The following is a 16,301-nucleotide window of genomic DNA, read 5'->3' on the forward strand; positions in this document are numbered from 1 at the left end:
GCACCTCAGTACCTGCAAACTTTCATCTTTCACACTATTGCATTACAACATGCAATACCCATTTTATGAACATCTTAAGACCCAAAAAAATGCCCATAATGGAGTTGGGCATTTTTCATGGCTCAACCACCAAGAAACATGCACAATGCCACATGTACATCCAATATCAAGAAAAGGGCATCCATCCCTTGAATAGAAAATGACAGCTTGTCATAGAATTCGTCAAAAATAGCGATCACAAGAGAAGTGTAAGGGAATCCATCATACCAACCTATTTTTGGCATATTCTCTTACACACACCAACCACTCATTCTTAGGCACCCAAATAGGCCTCATGTCATAAGATGCTCTTACACTTGTCATAGCTCATTCCTTAAATAGCTCTTACACATCATAGGAATCCGTCATAACCATTTCAGCCATGATCTCCTTCACACACTTCAAGATGCTGACACATGTAAGTGATCAACATGCCAACTAGACATGTACACTCACATTTACATATTATTTGCAAAAATACATTTTAAAAAATAAATAATAATAAGAATAGGAATTATACAAGATTGAGACACCTTATTCCTAACAAAAACCACAAGTAGGTCAAAATGACCTTGGAGAGGTGCATGAAGGTCTACTAATGTAGTGTTGACAGTAGCATTTCATTGGAAAAAATTTGACGCCACAAAAAAGATGCCACATGGAAGCCATGTGGAAAATGGGTGATGTGGCAAGAGCCATGTGGTAATGAGCCACATGGTAGACTTGCCACGTATCAGTCGATGTGTGGCTCAGAATTTGCATGTTGACTGCTGAGTTGGTAAAAAATGGGCAAATAAAAATCTGCCATGTAGGAGGGTGGTATTGACACAGTCAAAGTGGTGACTGATAGAGGAGCACCAATGAAGGTGTTGAAATTTGGCACTGATGACTAGCGGAGTGGAGGGATGTGGGCGAAGCTTTGCAACAAGCGGCAGACTAGGTGGAGACTGGCTGGGCTGTGACTGAGTGGTGAACAAGAGGTGCACTGGTGGAGATATGGAGTGCAGGCAGGCAAAGGATGAGCTGAGCAGACAGGAGGAGCGACACAAAATAGGTGGAGTTGCAGTAGAAGTGGAGAGGAGGCAAAGGAAGTGCTGGAGGCACCACCGAAGCTGGCCAAGTGGTGGTGGCTATGGACAAAGGGAGTGCAGCTAGTGGAGGTGAGGTGCAGGTTGTGCGTGGGTAGCCCTGTGGTGGCCAGTGGGTGGTGCACCCGAAAACATTTTTTAAAAAAATTTTTTAGTCAAAAATCATCCGTTCAGTCCGTACACAAGCTATGAAACTATTTTTTTTCCCTCTTAGAGCTCAGTCTCCAAAATCAACAAGTTTTATATGAATCCTAACTACAAACCACCTTCTAAATCCAATGGCAGTGTTTGTTTGGGCTGAAATTGTTGATCCCCTGTTTTGAAAAAAAAATGCACAAACAAACTAGGGTTTATGACTCCAAATCATAGCTTCAAAAATCTTCAATGAAGCAGTAGCAGGGAAGCTTTGATACCATGTTGGAGTTGATGAAATCCAACTTCAAAGACACCCAAGATCACTTGCATGCGAAAACCTATCAAAGAGAAGGCAAGGAAGGAAGAGCATGGAGCAAGGGAAAAACCCTAAATAGACATGAGAGAGAATATGCAAACACAAGAGAAAATGTATTTACAATATACAAGAAGTGATGTTGTGATACAATGAGGGAGCTCGAATATAAAGAGCTCCAGGAATCTACCAGAACAAACTAGAAGATGCTAGAGATAAGTGTGAGAACTAAGCATACATCCACTTGAGGTGGAAAGTCCTCGAACAATGTGAGAGCATAAGTATGACTTAGGAGAGAACAAACTCCCATATTGTCAACAACTTATAACGAACTCCTAGGCTACAACTAATTAATAAATGCATTTACCTAGGTAAGATTAAGTAAATAGAATAAATAATTAATAAATTAATTATTTACTCTAATAATAACTAGGATGTAGAGCATTGAAGATCATACTTGAGGTCCATAAACCTTTCTTAGACAAAGTCATTATACATGTATAACCATTTGATATCAGTGTCAAAAAGGGGGAGTACGAATTTTTTGAGAGAGACAATGACTCCAAGGAAAGAATGAATATAGCTTTGGGGGAGACCAAACAAAGGGGGAGTCAAAGACAAAAACATGGTATAGTATAATTCAACATATCCATATTTACTCAATAGGAATGTAGGTTTAGATTTAGAACAACATGATCATCTCAGGGGGAGTTATAAGATTTTGAGGTATGATTGTCAAGTCAAGTTTTGTAAAGTTTTGAAATTTTGTACATATGTCGAACAGAGATGGTGATTGTCTAAGTTATGCTCATAAGTTAAGATCATTCATGCATGACCAAGTGTTTTTTCCACTCATGTCAAAGGGGGATATTGTTAATCTTAGATTGGTTTTGACATATGAATGTCTATACCCTTAAGTCATTTGCAAGTTAGAACTTAGTTCATGTCAAACAAGTAATGCATGTCGAGCATAAGATGTCAGATAGTGCATACCAAGTGAGATATTTTGTATGTGCCAAGTTAACAATTAATTATGAGTCAATCATGTATCAAGAAGATAGATGATGTCGAGTGATTCATATTTTGAGTAACTAATGGATGCCAAGTAGTTCAGATATTAAGTTACAACATTGAAGTTGCAGTTGAAGCTGAGCATCAAGGACTTCAAGTGTTGAGTAATATAATTTTGACATAGTTGTTTGTTATGGCACAGAGTACAGTGTAAACTATTTTGGATCCAACTTGAGGATTATTTTGTGATCCTAGATGATAAGAATGAATCTTAATTAAGAATTCCTATGAAAACATAAATCCAATCAGAAAAAGGGAAGGATTAAGCAACAATATGGGTGAATCATTATTGTTGATCCATAGCTAACCCTAAGTCACTAAGGTCTCATTTAGGAGGAAAAACCCTAAAAATTTTAATGAGTGTGGAAGGATAAGAGAGAGAAGTTTGCATGTGCAAATATAGCATTCATGGTGGCTAAGGAGTTGTAAATTGAGATCCACTATAGAATCAATTAGAAGAGAACAAAGAAAATAGGTTAGAGGACATAAGAGGTACATTTGATGAAAGAAGGTTCAAGAATATATGCATAGAGGTGATCTATTATCTAGTAGCAAAGTACTAACTATAGGATCATTGCTAAGACATTCTAACAAGTGAATTAGTTAAATCTCTTAATAGAGTAGTCTTAATAGGCTATTGTAAATCCTTTAAAAAAGTGCTTACTTCATTGTAAGTTAAAGTCCTTTTACTAGACACATTTCTAACAGGGTGTTGAAATCCTTTAAGAAAGTAAGATCTAACAATATTGTAAGCCTTTAATATGGAAAACCTTTCATAGGGTAGATCATTTTTCATGATCAAACATTGTAACCTTCATTGGATATACTTTATTACTGTAGTAGTGGAGATTTGTGGGTGTCATCCCCACCCTAATTTTACCCTCTCATTGAAGGTTTTCTAGGTAACCAAATATCTTGTGTCATACATGTGTTGAATGTTATTTTATTTCATACTATGGATGAATATGTTTAGCTATTTATTTTAGTTACATACAAATTGTGAGATGGATGTGTGGTGAATGAATTTATGGTTAAAATTTTGAAGGGCCGATTCACCCCCCTCTCAGAGTTTAGTTTCCCTATTGTATTTCCAACATATATGTATGTATATACATATAGATGTATATTTATATATGTGTGTGTGTGTGTGTGTGTGTGTGTGTAAATATAGAGATATTGGCATAAAAGAAGAAAAATAACACTCACTCAATAGGTAGCATGGCCATGGGTATTGTCGCAAGCTTTTAAACATAACTATATAAGGAGTGAGTTAGGACGTATATAGGTTAACAATAATTAAATTGTAAACTACAACACAAAGGTTAGATTAGGGCATTAGAATTTTGTAATTATAAAAACTATCTAATTTGTTTGAGTGGGTGTATGATGGTGAAGATCTGTATTAGGTGAGTAAAGCTCACCAGTGGTTATAGGAATACAACTACATCAAAATGATTAGAAACCATAACTACATATTCATTAGAGTGAGTAGTTCAAGGGTCCTAATCCTATGGATATGGGTATGTAGGTAGCCTGGTAGGTGGAGTATGCCTCCAGTGTGTAGACACCTTGGAGATAACTAGGAAGCACTTAACTATTTTAAGGCATTATATGTTAACTCATGAGGCTTATATGTTAAGGCATTATATGTAGCTAGTGTACTTGGCTTTTGAAAAGATAAGACTAAACTTTGTGTTTCAACATTAACTTGACTAGTCTATTTAGACCAATTTATTATTTTCACAAGATTTTAAAAATAACCATATAAGGAGTGAGTTAGGAAATATATAGGTTAACCTTACATTAACTATAAAATACAACACAAAGGTTGCACTAGGGTATTACAATGTTTTAATTATAGAAAATGCCTGGTTTGCCTAGGTGGGTGTATGATGGTGAAGAGCTATATTAGGTGAGTAAAGCTCACTAGTGGCTATAGGAATACAACTACATCAAAACAATTAGAAACCAAAAATACATATTTGTTAGAGTGAGTAGTTCAAGGCTATTGATCGATCCCATGGATATAGGTATGTAGGCAACTTGGTAGGTGGAGTATATCTCTAGTGTAAAATGCCTTGGACATAGTTAGGAAACACTTAACCATGTATGTATGTATGGATGCCACTATTGTCTACTTAATAGTGCCATCCACATGGAAGGGTGGGGGGAGTTGAGCTTTCACCTTTTGCAATACTTCATTTCCATTATTTGCACTCTCTAAATCAAAGGTATATAACTTTATCACTTGTAACTATAATTTTCAAATAGCACAAACCACAATAGTTTCTTATAATTCTATTGTTCTATTTGCAAGTTTATAAAATTGAAGTTTGATATTTCTCTTTTTCTTGACTCACAATCCAAGAATAATTTTCCAAATTACATACTAACTAGTTGGAGATTGAGCCAAAAAATTGTAAGAAAGGTTATGCCAAAAGAGCTAAAAAACATGATTGGTGCATGATAATAATCTTTTTATGCTCTTTTTGGCACAATTGTTCTTACATTTTATAATTTTTGGTTAGAACAAAATTCCAAGCTAATCAGGTAGGTGATCCAAAATTAAATTGTAATTGGTTGAGGCATGTTTAAATACCTTATTTCACATGTTATTCAATGCTATGTGTTTATGTGCTACTGTTAATGAATGTTAAAGGATGAACTAATGTTAGATGTTAGCTTTGGACATTATGAGATTATTTTATGGATGCTCATAATTATTTTTTACTTCACATGATAATGAATGAATGCTATATTTTATTAAAGAATGAATGTGAGATCCATCTCTTCTTAAGCACTCTTTCTAGGCTATTGTTAAATGAAAGAATGTTGTTTTAAGTAATTATCTATGAATGTTGCACATAAATATTGATTTTTATGTCATGTTAATGAATATTTTTATGTGTTAATTAATTCTTGATTAGTATTGCACATTAATGAATTTTATATCATATCAATAAATATTATGTGATTGTATTGATTGAATGTTATAGATCATAAATTGATGAAAAAATGAATGAAGTATGTAATTAGATGATAATGGGGAATTTATATTGATGTTAGGGGGAGGGGGTGAGGCCAAATGAGCTTCCACCTTCACATGGTTGGCCTTGTTAAGTAGAGAATATTAAAGTATTTTTAAAACCAAGTGAAGCTCAAACTAGCATACCTTCATTAATTAATCAATTTCATTCATTGTAGGTCTAGAATGATGGGATGATACTCTATGGTATAGGTATGAATCTCTAGAGGAAGATTAGGAGGAATTATGATCCATGTAGGGGTCCTCTGAAGTTCAATTTGGTTGACCCTCCCCAATGGAGTATTGTTGTTGTTCCTGTTAATGGATGGGCTGCCAACAATTTTGTTGTGGACAATCTAGGTATGCATATGATCATTTTTAACATTTTTTCCCTTCAGTTATGGTAAGAGAGATACTTATATAATGGTACTATAATTTGACATGATTATAACTAAATTCAAATGATTTTCTATTGGTTTAAAATATTTTTTTTGGTATAAGTTCTTGGTTAGTTTTCTAAGATTGCCAATAGAAATTTTTCTTACAATTCATGATGTTTATGCTATATCTAATACTCAGTTGATTTAGGCATTATACACTAATGACTAACTGACTTCTAGAAAAAAATGTTAACTAATTATAGTCAATTCCTTCACTTATAATATTTTAAATACCACTAGTTATACCCATTTTAACTATTTTAACATTTTCTTTTTATCAACTCTTCTCTACTAAAGTATAATAATTGTGTAGTTTTCTTGTTCTACTTTTTATCTTTTGTGCATACTAATGCCATTTCTTTCATTTTAATCTAAACTAAAGAATGTAGCTTAGATTTCAAGTCATAACCATATTCGTCTTCTTCCAACTTCTTGCATAAATCTAATAGCTACATAAGTTGGGGGAGCCTAATAGTAGAAGCATGTTGAATGGATGCTTTTGTGGCTTTTTCTCATGCATTGGCTATGAGAGAAAACCAGAGTGGGATTCCACCTCCATCTTCTTGGACAAGTATGAGATGTTTTCTTGTAAAAAGACTCTAATCCAAAATCACCCTAAGCTTGCAAATTGCTCCTTTAACCAGTTTAGCAAAGATGGAGGTGATATTTGCAATAATGAGACAGTTGATGGCATTGGAAAGAAGCTTAGAAAGTAGTTGAATGCTCTACAAATAGCATTTGGTAGTACACTTGAAGAGAGGGATAATATGAGCAACACAATTGCATAGCTATAGGATGACATGAGATTTTTTAACGTCATAAAAATAAAAAATAAAATAGGGATGTTGTTTTCTTCCTTAAAAAGTTTTTTTTTTTGCTAGATTAACATATATGGATAATGAATTCTATATATATATTTAAAAAATATATCCCTATGTTCTACATCAATTTTATTAATGTAATCAACATTTCATAATGTTTGGAACTCTAAATATTTTTATTTTGGATGTGTAGGAGCTTGGTTGATGCATTGCCACCTTGATGTCCATATAACTTGGGGACTGGCGATGTTCCAAAACAACATTTCAAAAAAAAATTTTTTACTTATGCCTTATGGTTCATGTAATCAACATTTCATAACGTTTGGAACTTTGAATATTTTTATTTTAGATGGGCAAGAGCTTGGTTGATGCTTTGCCACCTTGATGTACATATAACTTGGGGATTGGTGATGGTTCCAAAAGAACATTTAAAAAAAAAGAAAAAATTCCCGAGCCTCAAGGTTCATGTGAAATTTCTTAATATGTTTTTATCTACTAGGAATATGGACATGAAATTTGATATTTAGAAAGATATGCAAGAATATGGTTATAATTGTGGAAGCTAGAGTTTAGAACATACACAATCCGCAATAACATTGGTTCCAATCAAAGTTTAGACCTGTCACAAAGATATTAAACTAAGATAAAATGTACTAGAAAAGGTTTAAAATATAAAAAATATTTAACTAGGACTCTCAACTACCTATACTATTCATGAACTTACAACAGATCTGACAATGTACAATTCTATGCATCTCTTACTTATTTCTAAACATAAAAAAAATTACAAAACTTTAGATATGCATTTCCAAACATTTATCCATGAATATTTTGTAACCACAGGCTTTCTAGGACTAGAATTGGGATTATATTTTAGCCTATGATCTCCTTGCAATGTTGTACTTTGTCAATTCTATGACAACAAACCCAATTCTTTACATTGGTTTTTCTCAAGAAATAAAAATTTATACATACATACATACATATATATATATATATATATATAAACTAATTCTTTATATTATTTTTTCTTAGATATTGAAAATTTATAGAATTCAATCTATATATATACATATACAGAAATGAATTTCATATAGCTAGCTAAATTTTGTATCTGAATAATATAGGGAGCCATGATAGGATTTGTTGGATTCACAAACAATAATGTTGCAAGCCTTATAAGAAAGTTGCAGTGCTTAGTCCTATTGCTTATCTAGTTCTTGTTACTTCTCTCCTATCAAGAACTACAACAACAATAAACCTTGATCAGGTACCATTTTTTAATTATTTGTTAACTACATTTCTTTACTTCAATTCATATGTATACCAACTTTATTTAATGCTCACTATTTTTGCTGACATGTATACTTGGCTCTAGGCATCTACAAATACAATACACCAACATAAGTTGTAGTATTATCTATTAAATATCTATACAAATTTATGAAAACAATACAATACAAATTTAAGAATATCAATATTGCATTTTACATTCTCTCTTTTACACTGATTTAATCATTCTTTAAATCACATTTGGGATTTTCCATTTATTTTAGGGGAAGTAGTAGCAAGGGATTTGAGGCAATGGATCTGCAAATTCTTTCAAGAGTTCAAAAGATGTTGATATTTAATTATTGGTGAGCATATAATAAGTTTTGATATATATTTCTAAATATTAAAAATATGAATTAATAGTTTCCATTTCAAGTACACATTCACTAGGAAGTTGTTGCAAAGAGTATTGGATTTGAACATCACATCGATAAACAATAGTGGTATAGTGCAAGAAGTATTCTTTCAAGATTTCATGTTGTTAATTATTCTTCACTTGTATTCTTTGTGGAAAGATTTGCAATTAACTTCTGTCACACCTTGAACTTCTAGCCTCGCAGTAGTGTATCAGTGTGATAATGAAAAGACTACTAGATGATCCCACCAGAGGTGTTATAGAGAATAAGATCCCTAGATTCTTGTACCTCAATCATTCAAAAAGCTTGGGTGGATATATTTGTAGATCACATGAGTGTGCCATTTGAGGTCCTTAACACAAGTTCTACTTTGGAGGTGAGTGTTAGGGCTACATTTTCTTGCACCAACTAATCTTAAATATTATTTATTTTATTACAACAACTACTTGATATTTGAGTTACATAGATTATATAAATTGTAATGATGGTAATTGACATAAATTAATATAATAATGAAAGATTATGATTTACTTTTGATACTTCTCATAATATGATGCTATAAGATATATTACTTATCAATAGAATAGAGTATCACAACTATCTCAGATATATTGATGAGATTTATGCCAAGTTGATTTGTACAATATTTTAGATATGCACTTCTATTATTACAATATGAATTGTGTGAAGTCTCCTTCCAATTACTACTATTTGTTTCTAAGATATCAATATAGTGTATACTACAAGGCTTCTCAATGTGTTGATATCCAACTCTAATATGGCACTAATATTCTAAAGTCTAATTTTATTGCTGATAGAAATGATGTATCTTGTTGTTCCTAATCTATCTTACAAGTACACAAATATCTCAATATCACTTGTAGCATTGATATAGTTATTTCTTATCTATACTTGTCGGCAACATCACTTATAGAGATGATATTGCTAATTCTAATCTATACCTTATATGTATGCAATTGACATCTTTCTTACAATGACGATATTTCTATGTCTACCTTGTCATTGGAAATATACAAGATAAGAGGCTCTTCATGATTACTTTCCTTCAATATTTGAAAAGTGATTTTTGAAAGGCAAGTAATCCCTTGAGCAATCCAATAAGGATAAATCTATGCTAATAAGAAATACTCAATGATGTCTTTGAGCATGGGTTTGATTCTTATAATATGGTGCAGAGCACAAAGCTTGGTATTAGAGGAATGGATAAAAACTCCATCTTGTCTTCATTCTTCCTTCCTCATACCTCTTTGGATGTAATTAGAAGTTTTATGAAGTTTTATGCAAGGTTTGAATAAATATGAGCCCATTTGTGTAGGCACTTCATCTTATTTGGTGACCCTATAAACCAAGGATGTAAGTAGCCTATAGGGTATATATGTTTTAGGTGTTTAGGAGGGTTTCATATGGCCTAAATAGCCATGATGCTCAATAATATCACGTTTAGAATGTGTTTTGAAGTCTTCATATGAAAAGTTGCTCATATCGGCAGTTTTGAAAAAAAGTTGCTGACAACTTTTGCAAGAAAACTGTGCAACTTTTGCAAATCAGTTACATTCAACCTCTAACTGCCTTGGAGGTCAGTTTTTAGGTGTCATTAGGCTATAAATATATTGATCCTCTTCCCAAAAGAACAGAGGAACTTCATTTGTACGGATTTCTCATTGGATGAATAAAGAACTCCCTATTTTTCTGTTTAATTCGCTATTTTCAGAGATTGCACGTGTGGTACGGACGTGAGACTAGAAGTTTAATGGTGGATTTGCAGAGTTTGATGTCCCACTGACTCATTGCATTTTATTTGGAGTGATTTGAAGGAGTTTGGACAAAGTTAGAGCAAATTGGGTGAAACCAGTCCCAAACCCTCCATAAAATCAGGGTTTTGTGCAAATGAGCCATTAGAGTGCACCTAATTGGCCTCAGGGGTACAAAACCCAATAATCTGAGAGAAGACATGTACCATTTGTTGATTCTAGAAGTAGGAGTAGTTTCCATGGTGGGAGTCCAAGTTTCAATGATGCCCTAGTTCAAGTTAGGCATAGAATTTGAACTCGGAATGCAGATTTGGAAGTAGAATTGTGAAGTTCGGTTGATTGGAGTGCAAACAAAGGTTGAATTGGAAGTCTTAGACCTTCCCTAAAACCATCCAAGTCAGTATCTTTTTCTGTGTACCCATTTCCTTACACTTGCTTAACAAACCAAGCCTAATTAGGCCTATTAGGACTGCGTGTTTTGCATAGGTTGGGATATGCTGGAGTGGAGTGAGATTTTAAGATTTGGAGGTCTTTAAGGGAAGTCAAAAGGGTATTTGAAACTCTATTTTATTTGCCAAGTCGTTTGGGGAGATCAAAAGATATGGCTGAAACTCAGGTTTTGCTGACCTACTAGGATTTACTAGGTAGGTATTGGTTGGGAGTATTACAAAAGTGTGGGAATCTGAAAAGCTGTTGATTCAGAGTACATTGGGATATGTGAAGGTGTGTTGACCATCAAATCAAGTGGTTGAGAGGCCTAAAGCATAGATCCTTGTTTTGGCCTAGTTGTGGGATGCTATTTCTAAAAGCAAATTGGGAGCAGACTTTGCTTACCTGTTCCTTGCATTGAGAAGGTTGTCAAACCTTGTGAGAAGGTTATTTGCCAAGAGTGGAAGGTCCTTTAAGGATCTCTTAAGGCTAGAAGCAAGTTTGGCTTGTTTGAAGGGTCTAAGTGCAATCTAGACCAAGAGTACACTTCCGGTGTGTAACTCTACATCAAGGTGGTATCAGAGCCTGGTTAAGACCTGTTTTCATCATGTCTGAAGGAGAAGATGGACCAGAGAGGGCTCTCCCTCTGAGGGTCACAAATGCAGAACTAGCCAAGATAGTACAAGAACAAATGGCTGAAAGTAGGGCCTTTAGAGAAGAGAACAGAGCAGTCAAGAGAGAGTTGGAGAGACTCAAGGGTAAGTTGAAGAGAGGAGAAAACTATGAATCAGAAAATGAAGAGGTGGAGCAAGATGACAATACAGCAGCAGTACCACCTGATCAAAGGCCTCTCTTACAAGCACTAGAAAGGATGGGAGTCAAGGGTGGAGAGATCCCTACATTTCAAGGAAAACTCAATCCTGATGAATGCATTGATTGGCTTGAAGCCATGGACAATCACTTTGAATGTGACCACATTCCACCAAGCCAAAAAGTAAAGATTGCCAAGACTAAGTTGAAGGGTGCAGCACTAAGCTGGTGGAATTTTTTTCAGAATGAGAGGGCTGAGGATGGCAAGGAGCCCATAACTACTTGGAAAAAAATGAGAACAGAGATTAAGAGGCAGTTTGTGCCCGAGGATTATGAAATCCTTGTGAACCAAAGGTTGCATAACCTCAAACAAAGGGATCTTGATGTGAGCACATACACACAAGAGTTCCATAACTTGACATTAAGAGCCAAGGTCAATGAGACAAATAAACAAAAACTAGCCAGATATGTAAGTGGCTTGAAGTATTCTATTCAAGATGAATTGACATTGGTAAATTTGGAGTCTATACACCAGTGTTTTAATCTTGCATTGAAGATTGAAGAGAAGCATAAGAGGAGAGGTGATTCAAACACCAACAAAAGAGGAGGTAGCACTAATTTCAGAGGAAGAGGAGGCAGATTTCAAGGCAGAGGCTCTGGTTTCAGAGATGAAAATCAGAATCAGAATATGGATACCAGTCAAAGAGGATCTTTTAGAGGCAGAGGCAATAATGGCAATAGAGGAAGGAATGGCAACAGGAGCAGAGGAGGCCAGGTCTTCACTGGTAGGTGTTTTATTTGCAATCAGACAGGGCATCAATCCTTTAGATGTCCCCAAAAAGGAGGAGACAGCAGCAGACCCAGAGATAGGAGAATTAATCTATTGCAAGAAGAAGAAGAGGATGGGCAAAGCATCTCATCCTATCACACCACAACCTCTAGACTTGCTAATCCTGAAACTGGAGAGTGCCTCATGATGCAAAGGACACTTTTGAAGGTACCACAACCTGCTGAACCACCTCAGAGGAAAACATTGTTCAGGACACATTGCAAGGTGAAAGGAAAGGTATGTAAGTTAATTGTGGATTCAGGGTCAACTGACAATATAGCATCTAAAGAAATGGTGGATAAATTAAAGTTGCCTAGGATACCACACCCATACCCTTATAAAGCTTCTTGGTTGACAAAAGACAAACAAACATTGGTAAATGAACAAGTTTGGGTGGAGTTCACATTAGGAGAGTATTCTGATAAAGTTTTGTGTGATGTCACTGAGATGGATGCATGTCACCTCTTATTAGGGAGGCCATGGCAGTTTGATGTAAAATCAAGGCATGATGGAGAAACCAACATTTATACAATAACTAAGGGAGGTGTTAAGTATACAATGAGGCCATTGCCTGATGATAACAAATCAGACCATATAGTTAGTAGTGTGACATTAGTAGGGGAGAAGGAATTCCTCAAAACTATAAAAGAAAAGGACACACCCTGCTTTGCAATAGTGGTAAGACCAAAACAAGAATCAAGGAACCTAGTCAAGCCTAGAGCAGATTTGAAAAAAGATGATGTAGGACCCAAGGAGGTTAGGGATTTGCTGAACAAGTATCATGGGATTGTGGCAGGGAGTGTACCATCTACTTTACCACCAGAGAGAGAGGTGAGTCATTGTATAGACCTCATACCAGGGGCCACTTTACCAAATAAGGCTGCATACAAGTTGACTCCAGAACAGAATGAGGAGATAGCAAAACAAATAGAAGAGTTGCTGTCTAAGGGTCTGATTAGGAAGAGTGTGAGTCCATGTGCAGTACCTGCAGTACTTGCACCAAAAAAGGAAGGAACATGGAGGCTATGTACGGACTCAAGGGCTATAAACAAGATAACCATCCGGTATAGGTTTCCCATGCCAAGAATGGAAGATTTGTTGGATTGTTTAGGAGGGGCTAAAATTTACTCCAAAGTAGACTTAAAAAGTGGATACCATCAGATAAGGATCAGAAAAGGGGATGAGTGGAAAACAGCATTTAAAACAACTGAGGGTCTTTATGAGTGGTTGTGATGCCATTTGGGCTATCAAATGCCCCAAGTACCTTCATGAGATTGATGAATGAGGTACTTAAGCCCTTCCTTAACAAGTTTGTTGTGGTATACCTAGATGACATACTAGTGTTTAGCAAGGATGAAGAGGAACACTTCAAACATCTAGATTTGGTCCTAAAAAGATTGCATGAGGAAGATCTCAAGATCAATTTGGAAAAGTGTATATTTGTGAAGGATGAACTGATATTTCTTGGTTTCATTATTTCTAAGGACTCTTTGAAAATGGATCCCTCCAAAGTAGAAGCTATAATAAATTGGCCATCTCCTACCACTGCTGGTGAGGTTAAAAGTTTCCATGGTTTATGTAATTTTTATAGAAAATTCATAAGGAATTTTAGTGGGATATCTGCTCCAATGGTGGATACCATTAAGGGGGGCAAGAAATGTCATTTTGTATGGACTAATGCTGCAGAAGAATCTTTCCAAATGCTGAAGCAGAAGATAGCACAAGAACCAGTCCTAAAGTTCCCTAATTTCAACAAAGTGTTTGTCATAGAATGTGATGCAAGCACTAAAGCTATTGGTGGTGTATTGAGTCAAGAGGGCAGACCAATAGCCTTCTTTAGTGAGAAGTTAAATGAAGCAAAGCAGAAATATTCAGTATATGATCTAGAGTTGTATGCTATGGTCCAATCCTTAAAAAGATGGAGGCATTACTTACTTTCCAAGGAGTTTATTGTTTTTACTGATAATCAGGCTTTGAGCTTTCTTAACAGGCAGGAAAAATTAAATCAAAGGCACATGAAGTGGATGGAGTTCATCCAAGCATATACTTTCTCAATCAAGAACAAGAAAGGGATCACAAACAAAGTTGCTGATGCCCTAAGCAGAAGAAACCTCCTAGTTCAATCAATTGAACTTGAAACCATTGGCATAGAAGGTATGAAGGATCTATACAGCCAAGATGAAGATTTCAAAGAGATTTATAAAGTTTGCCAAAGCATGGAAGGCAGGTATCACACAGAGCTCTCTAATTTTTTAATTCAAGATGGTTTATTGTTGAAGGGGGGACAATTATGTATTCCTAGGGGATCATATAAAGAGAATATAATCAAAGAAAAACATAGTGGGGGCATGTCTGGTCATTTTGGATTAGACAAAACACTTGAGCAAGTTAGGAGATTCTACCATTGGCCAAAAATGCAGTTCGATGTAAGAAAGTTTGTGGAATCTTGTATAATTTGTCAAAAGGCTAAAGGGCACTCATCAAATGCAGGGCTTTATACTCCTCTACCTATCCCTGACAGACCATGGGATTCAATAAGCATGGATTTTGTATTGGGATTACCAAAAACTAAGGCAGGAAATGATAGTGTGTTTGTGGTTGTTGACAGATTTTCCAAAATGTCTCACTTTATCCCTTGCAAAACTACACATGATGCTTCAAACATTGCAGGTCTATTCTTCAAAGAAGTGGTAAGACTCCATGGTTTACCAAGGTCTATTGTTTCAGACAGAGACTCCAAGTTCCTAGGACATTTTTGGAGGACTCTTTGGAAAAGACTTGGAACAAACCTTAATTTTTCTTCTGCCTATCACCCTCAATCAGATGGGCAGACTGAGGTAACAAATAGGTCACTAGGGAACCTACTAAGATGCTTGGCACAACAATATGGTGGATCATGGGATAATATATTACCACAAGCTGAATATGCATACAATGATTCAATAAACAGAAGTACTGGTTTGACACCATTCCAAATTGTTTATGGTGAACACCCAAGGGGAGTACTAGAGTTAAGGGATGTCAATCAGATGGAGAGGAGAAGTGCCCAAGCTCAAGACTTTGCACAAGTGATGAAGGAGGTACAACACCAAGTGAAAGACAGACTGTCTAAATCTGCAGACAAGTACAGAGAACATGCCAACAAGAAAAGAAGGGATTTGTAGTTTAAGGTTGGAGACCTTGTCATGGTCCATTTGAAGAAGGAGAGGATGCCAAAGGGACAGCATACCAAGTTGACAGCAAAGAAAATTGGTCCATTTAAGATCCTACAAAAATGTGGGAACAATGCATACAAAATTGAATTGCCACCGGATGTTGGATTGTCACCAATCTTTAATGTCTCTGATTTGTTTGCTTTCAAAGAACCTACTGATATTGTGGATGCAGGTATAGGTCTAGAAGAGCAGGTTACTGATGTTGCATTGCCAAAGACACATAAACTCCAAATTGAGTGCATATTGGACAAGAGAGTTTCTATGGAGACACGAAGAGGCACATACTATACCTACTTGGTCAAATGGGCTGGGTTACCTAAGGAGGATGCAACATGGATGACTCAAGCAGAGATAGAGAAAGCAGGCTATCAATTTAACACCATTCCCAACTCAAGGGACTTGAGTTCTTTTGGAGAGGGGTAGTATGGTGCAGAGCACAAAGCTTGGTATTAGAGGAATGGATAAAAACTCCATCTTGTCTTCATTCTTCCTTCCTCATACCTCTTTGGATGTAATTAGAAGTTTTATGAAGTTTTATGCAAGGTTTGAATAAATATGAGCCCATTTGTGTAGGCACTTCATCTTATTTGGTGACCCTATAAACCAAGGATGTAAGTAGCCTATAG

At 35.5% G+C, this 16,301-nt stretch overlaps 2 protein-coding genes across 2 annotated transcripts; both read left to right on the forward strand.

The window, feature by feature from the left end:
- Window positions 1-11,428: 11,428 nt before the first annotated feature.
- LOC149528304 (uncharacterized) lies at window positions 11,429-15,624 on the forward strand. Its single transcript, XM_089808027.1, has 2 exons — window positions 11,429-13,450; window positions 13,945-15,624. Exons 1-2 carry the CDS (start codon window positions 11,429-11,431, stop codon window positions 15,622-15,624), a joined length of 3,702 nt encoding a protein of 1,233 aa, XP_089664153.1.
- A 21-nt stretch (window positions 15,625-15,645) lies between these two features.
- On the forward strand, window positions 15,646-16,098 carry LOC149528305 (uncharacterized). The gene has a single exon (XM_089808028.1). The coding sequence runs from the start codon at window positions 15,646-15,648 to the stop codon at window positions 16,096-16,098; it is 453 nt and encodes a 150-aa protein (XP_089664154.1).
- The last annotated feature ends 203 nt before the right edge of the window (window positions 16,099-16,301 follow it).

The sequence above is a fragment of the Cupressus sempervirens genome, chromosome 11 (genome assembly GCF_028749045.1).
Source record: "Cupressus sempervirens isolate cs-2001-9-10 chromosome 11, ASM2874904v1, whole genome shotgun sequence".
Classification (NCBI taxonomy): Eukaryota; Viridiplantae; Streptophyta; class Pinopsida; order Cupressales; family Cupressaceae; genus Cupressus; species Cupressus sempervirens.

Bases quoted from the DNA above. Each gene is read 5' to 3' on its own strand.
- LOC149528304 (XM_089808027.1), top strand. From the start codon at position 11,429: ATGTCTGAAGGAGAAGATGGACCAGAGAGGGCTCTCCCTCTGAGGGTC. The intron at 13,451-13,944 runs GTACTTGCACCA...ATTATTTCTAAG, and splicing joins GTCCATGTGCAGTACCTGCA to GACTCTTTGAAAATGGATCC.
- LOC149528305 (XM_089808028.1), top strand. From the start codon at position 15,646: ATGGTCCATTTGAAGAAGGAGAGGATGCCAAAGGGACAGCATACCAAG.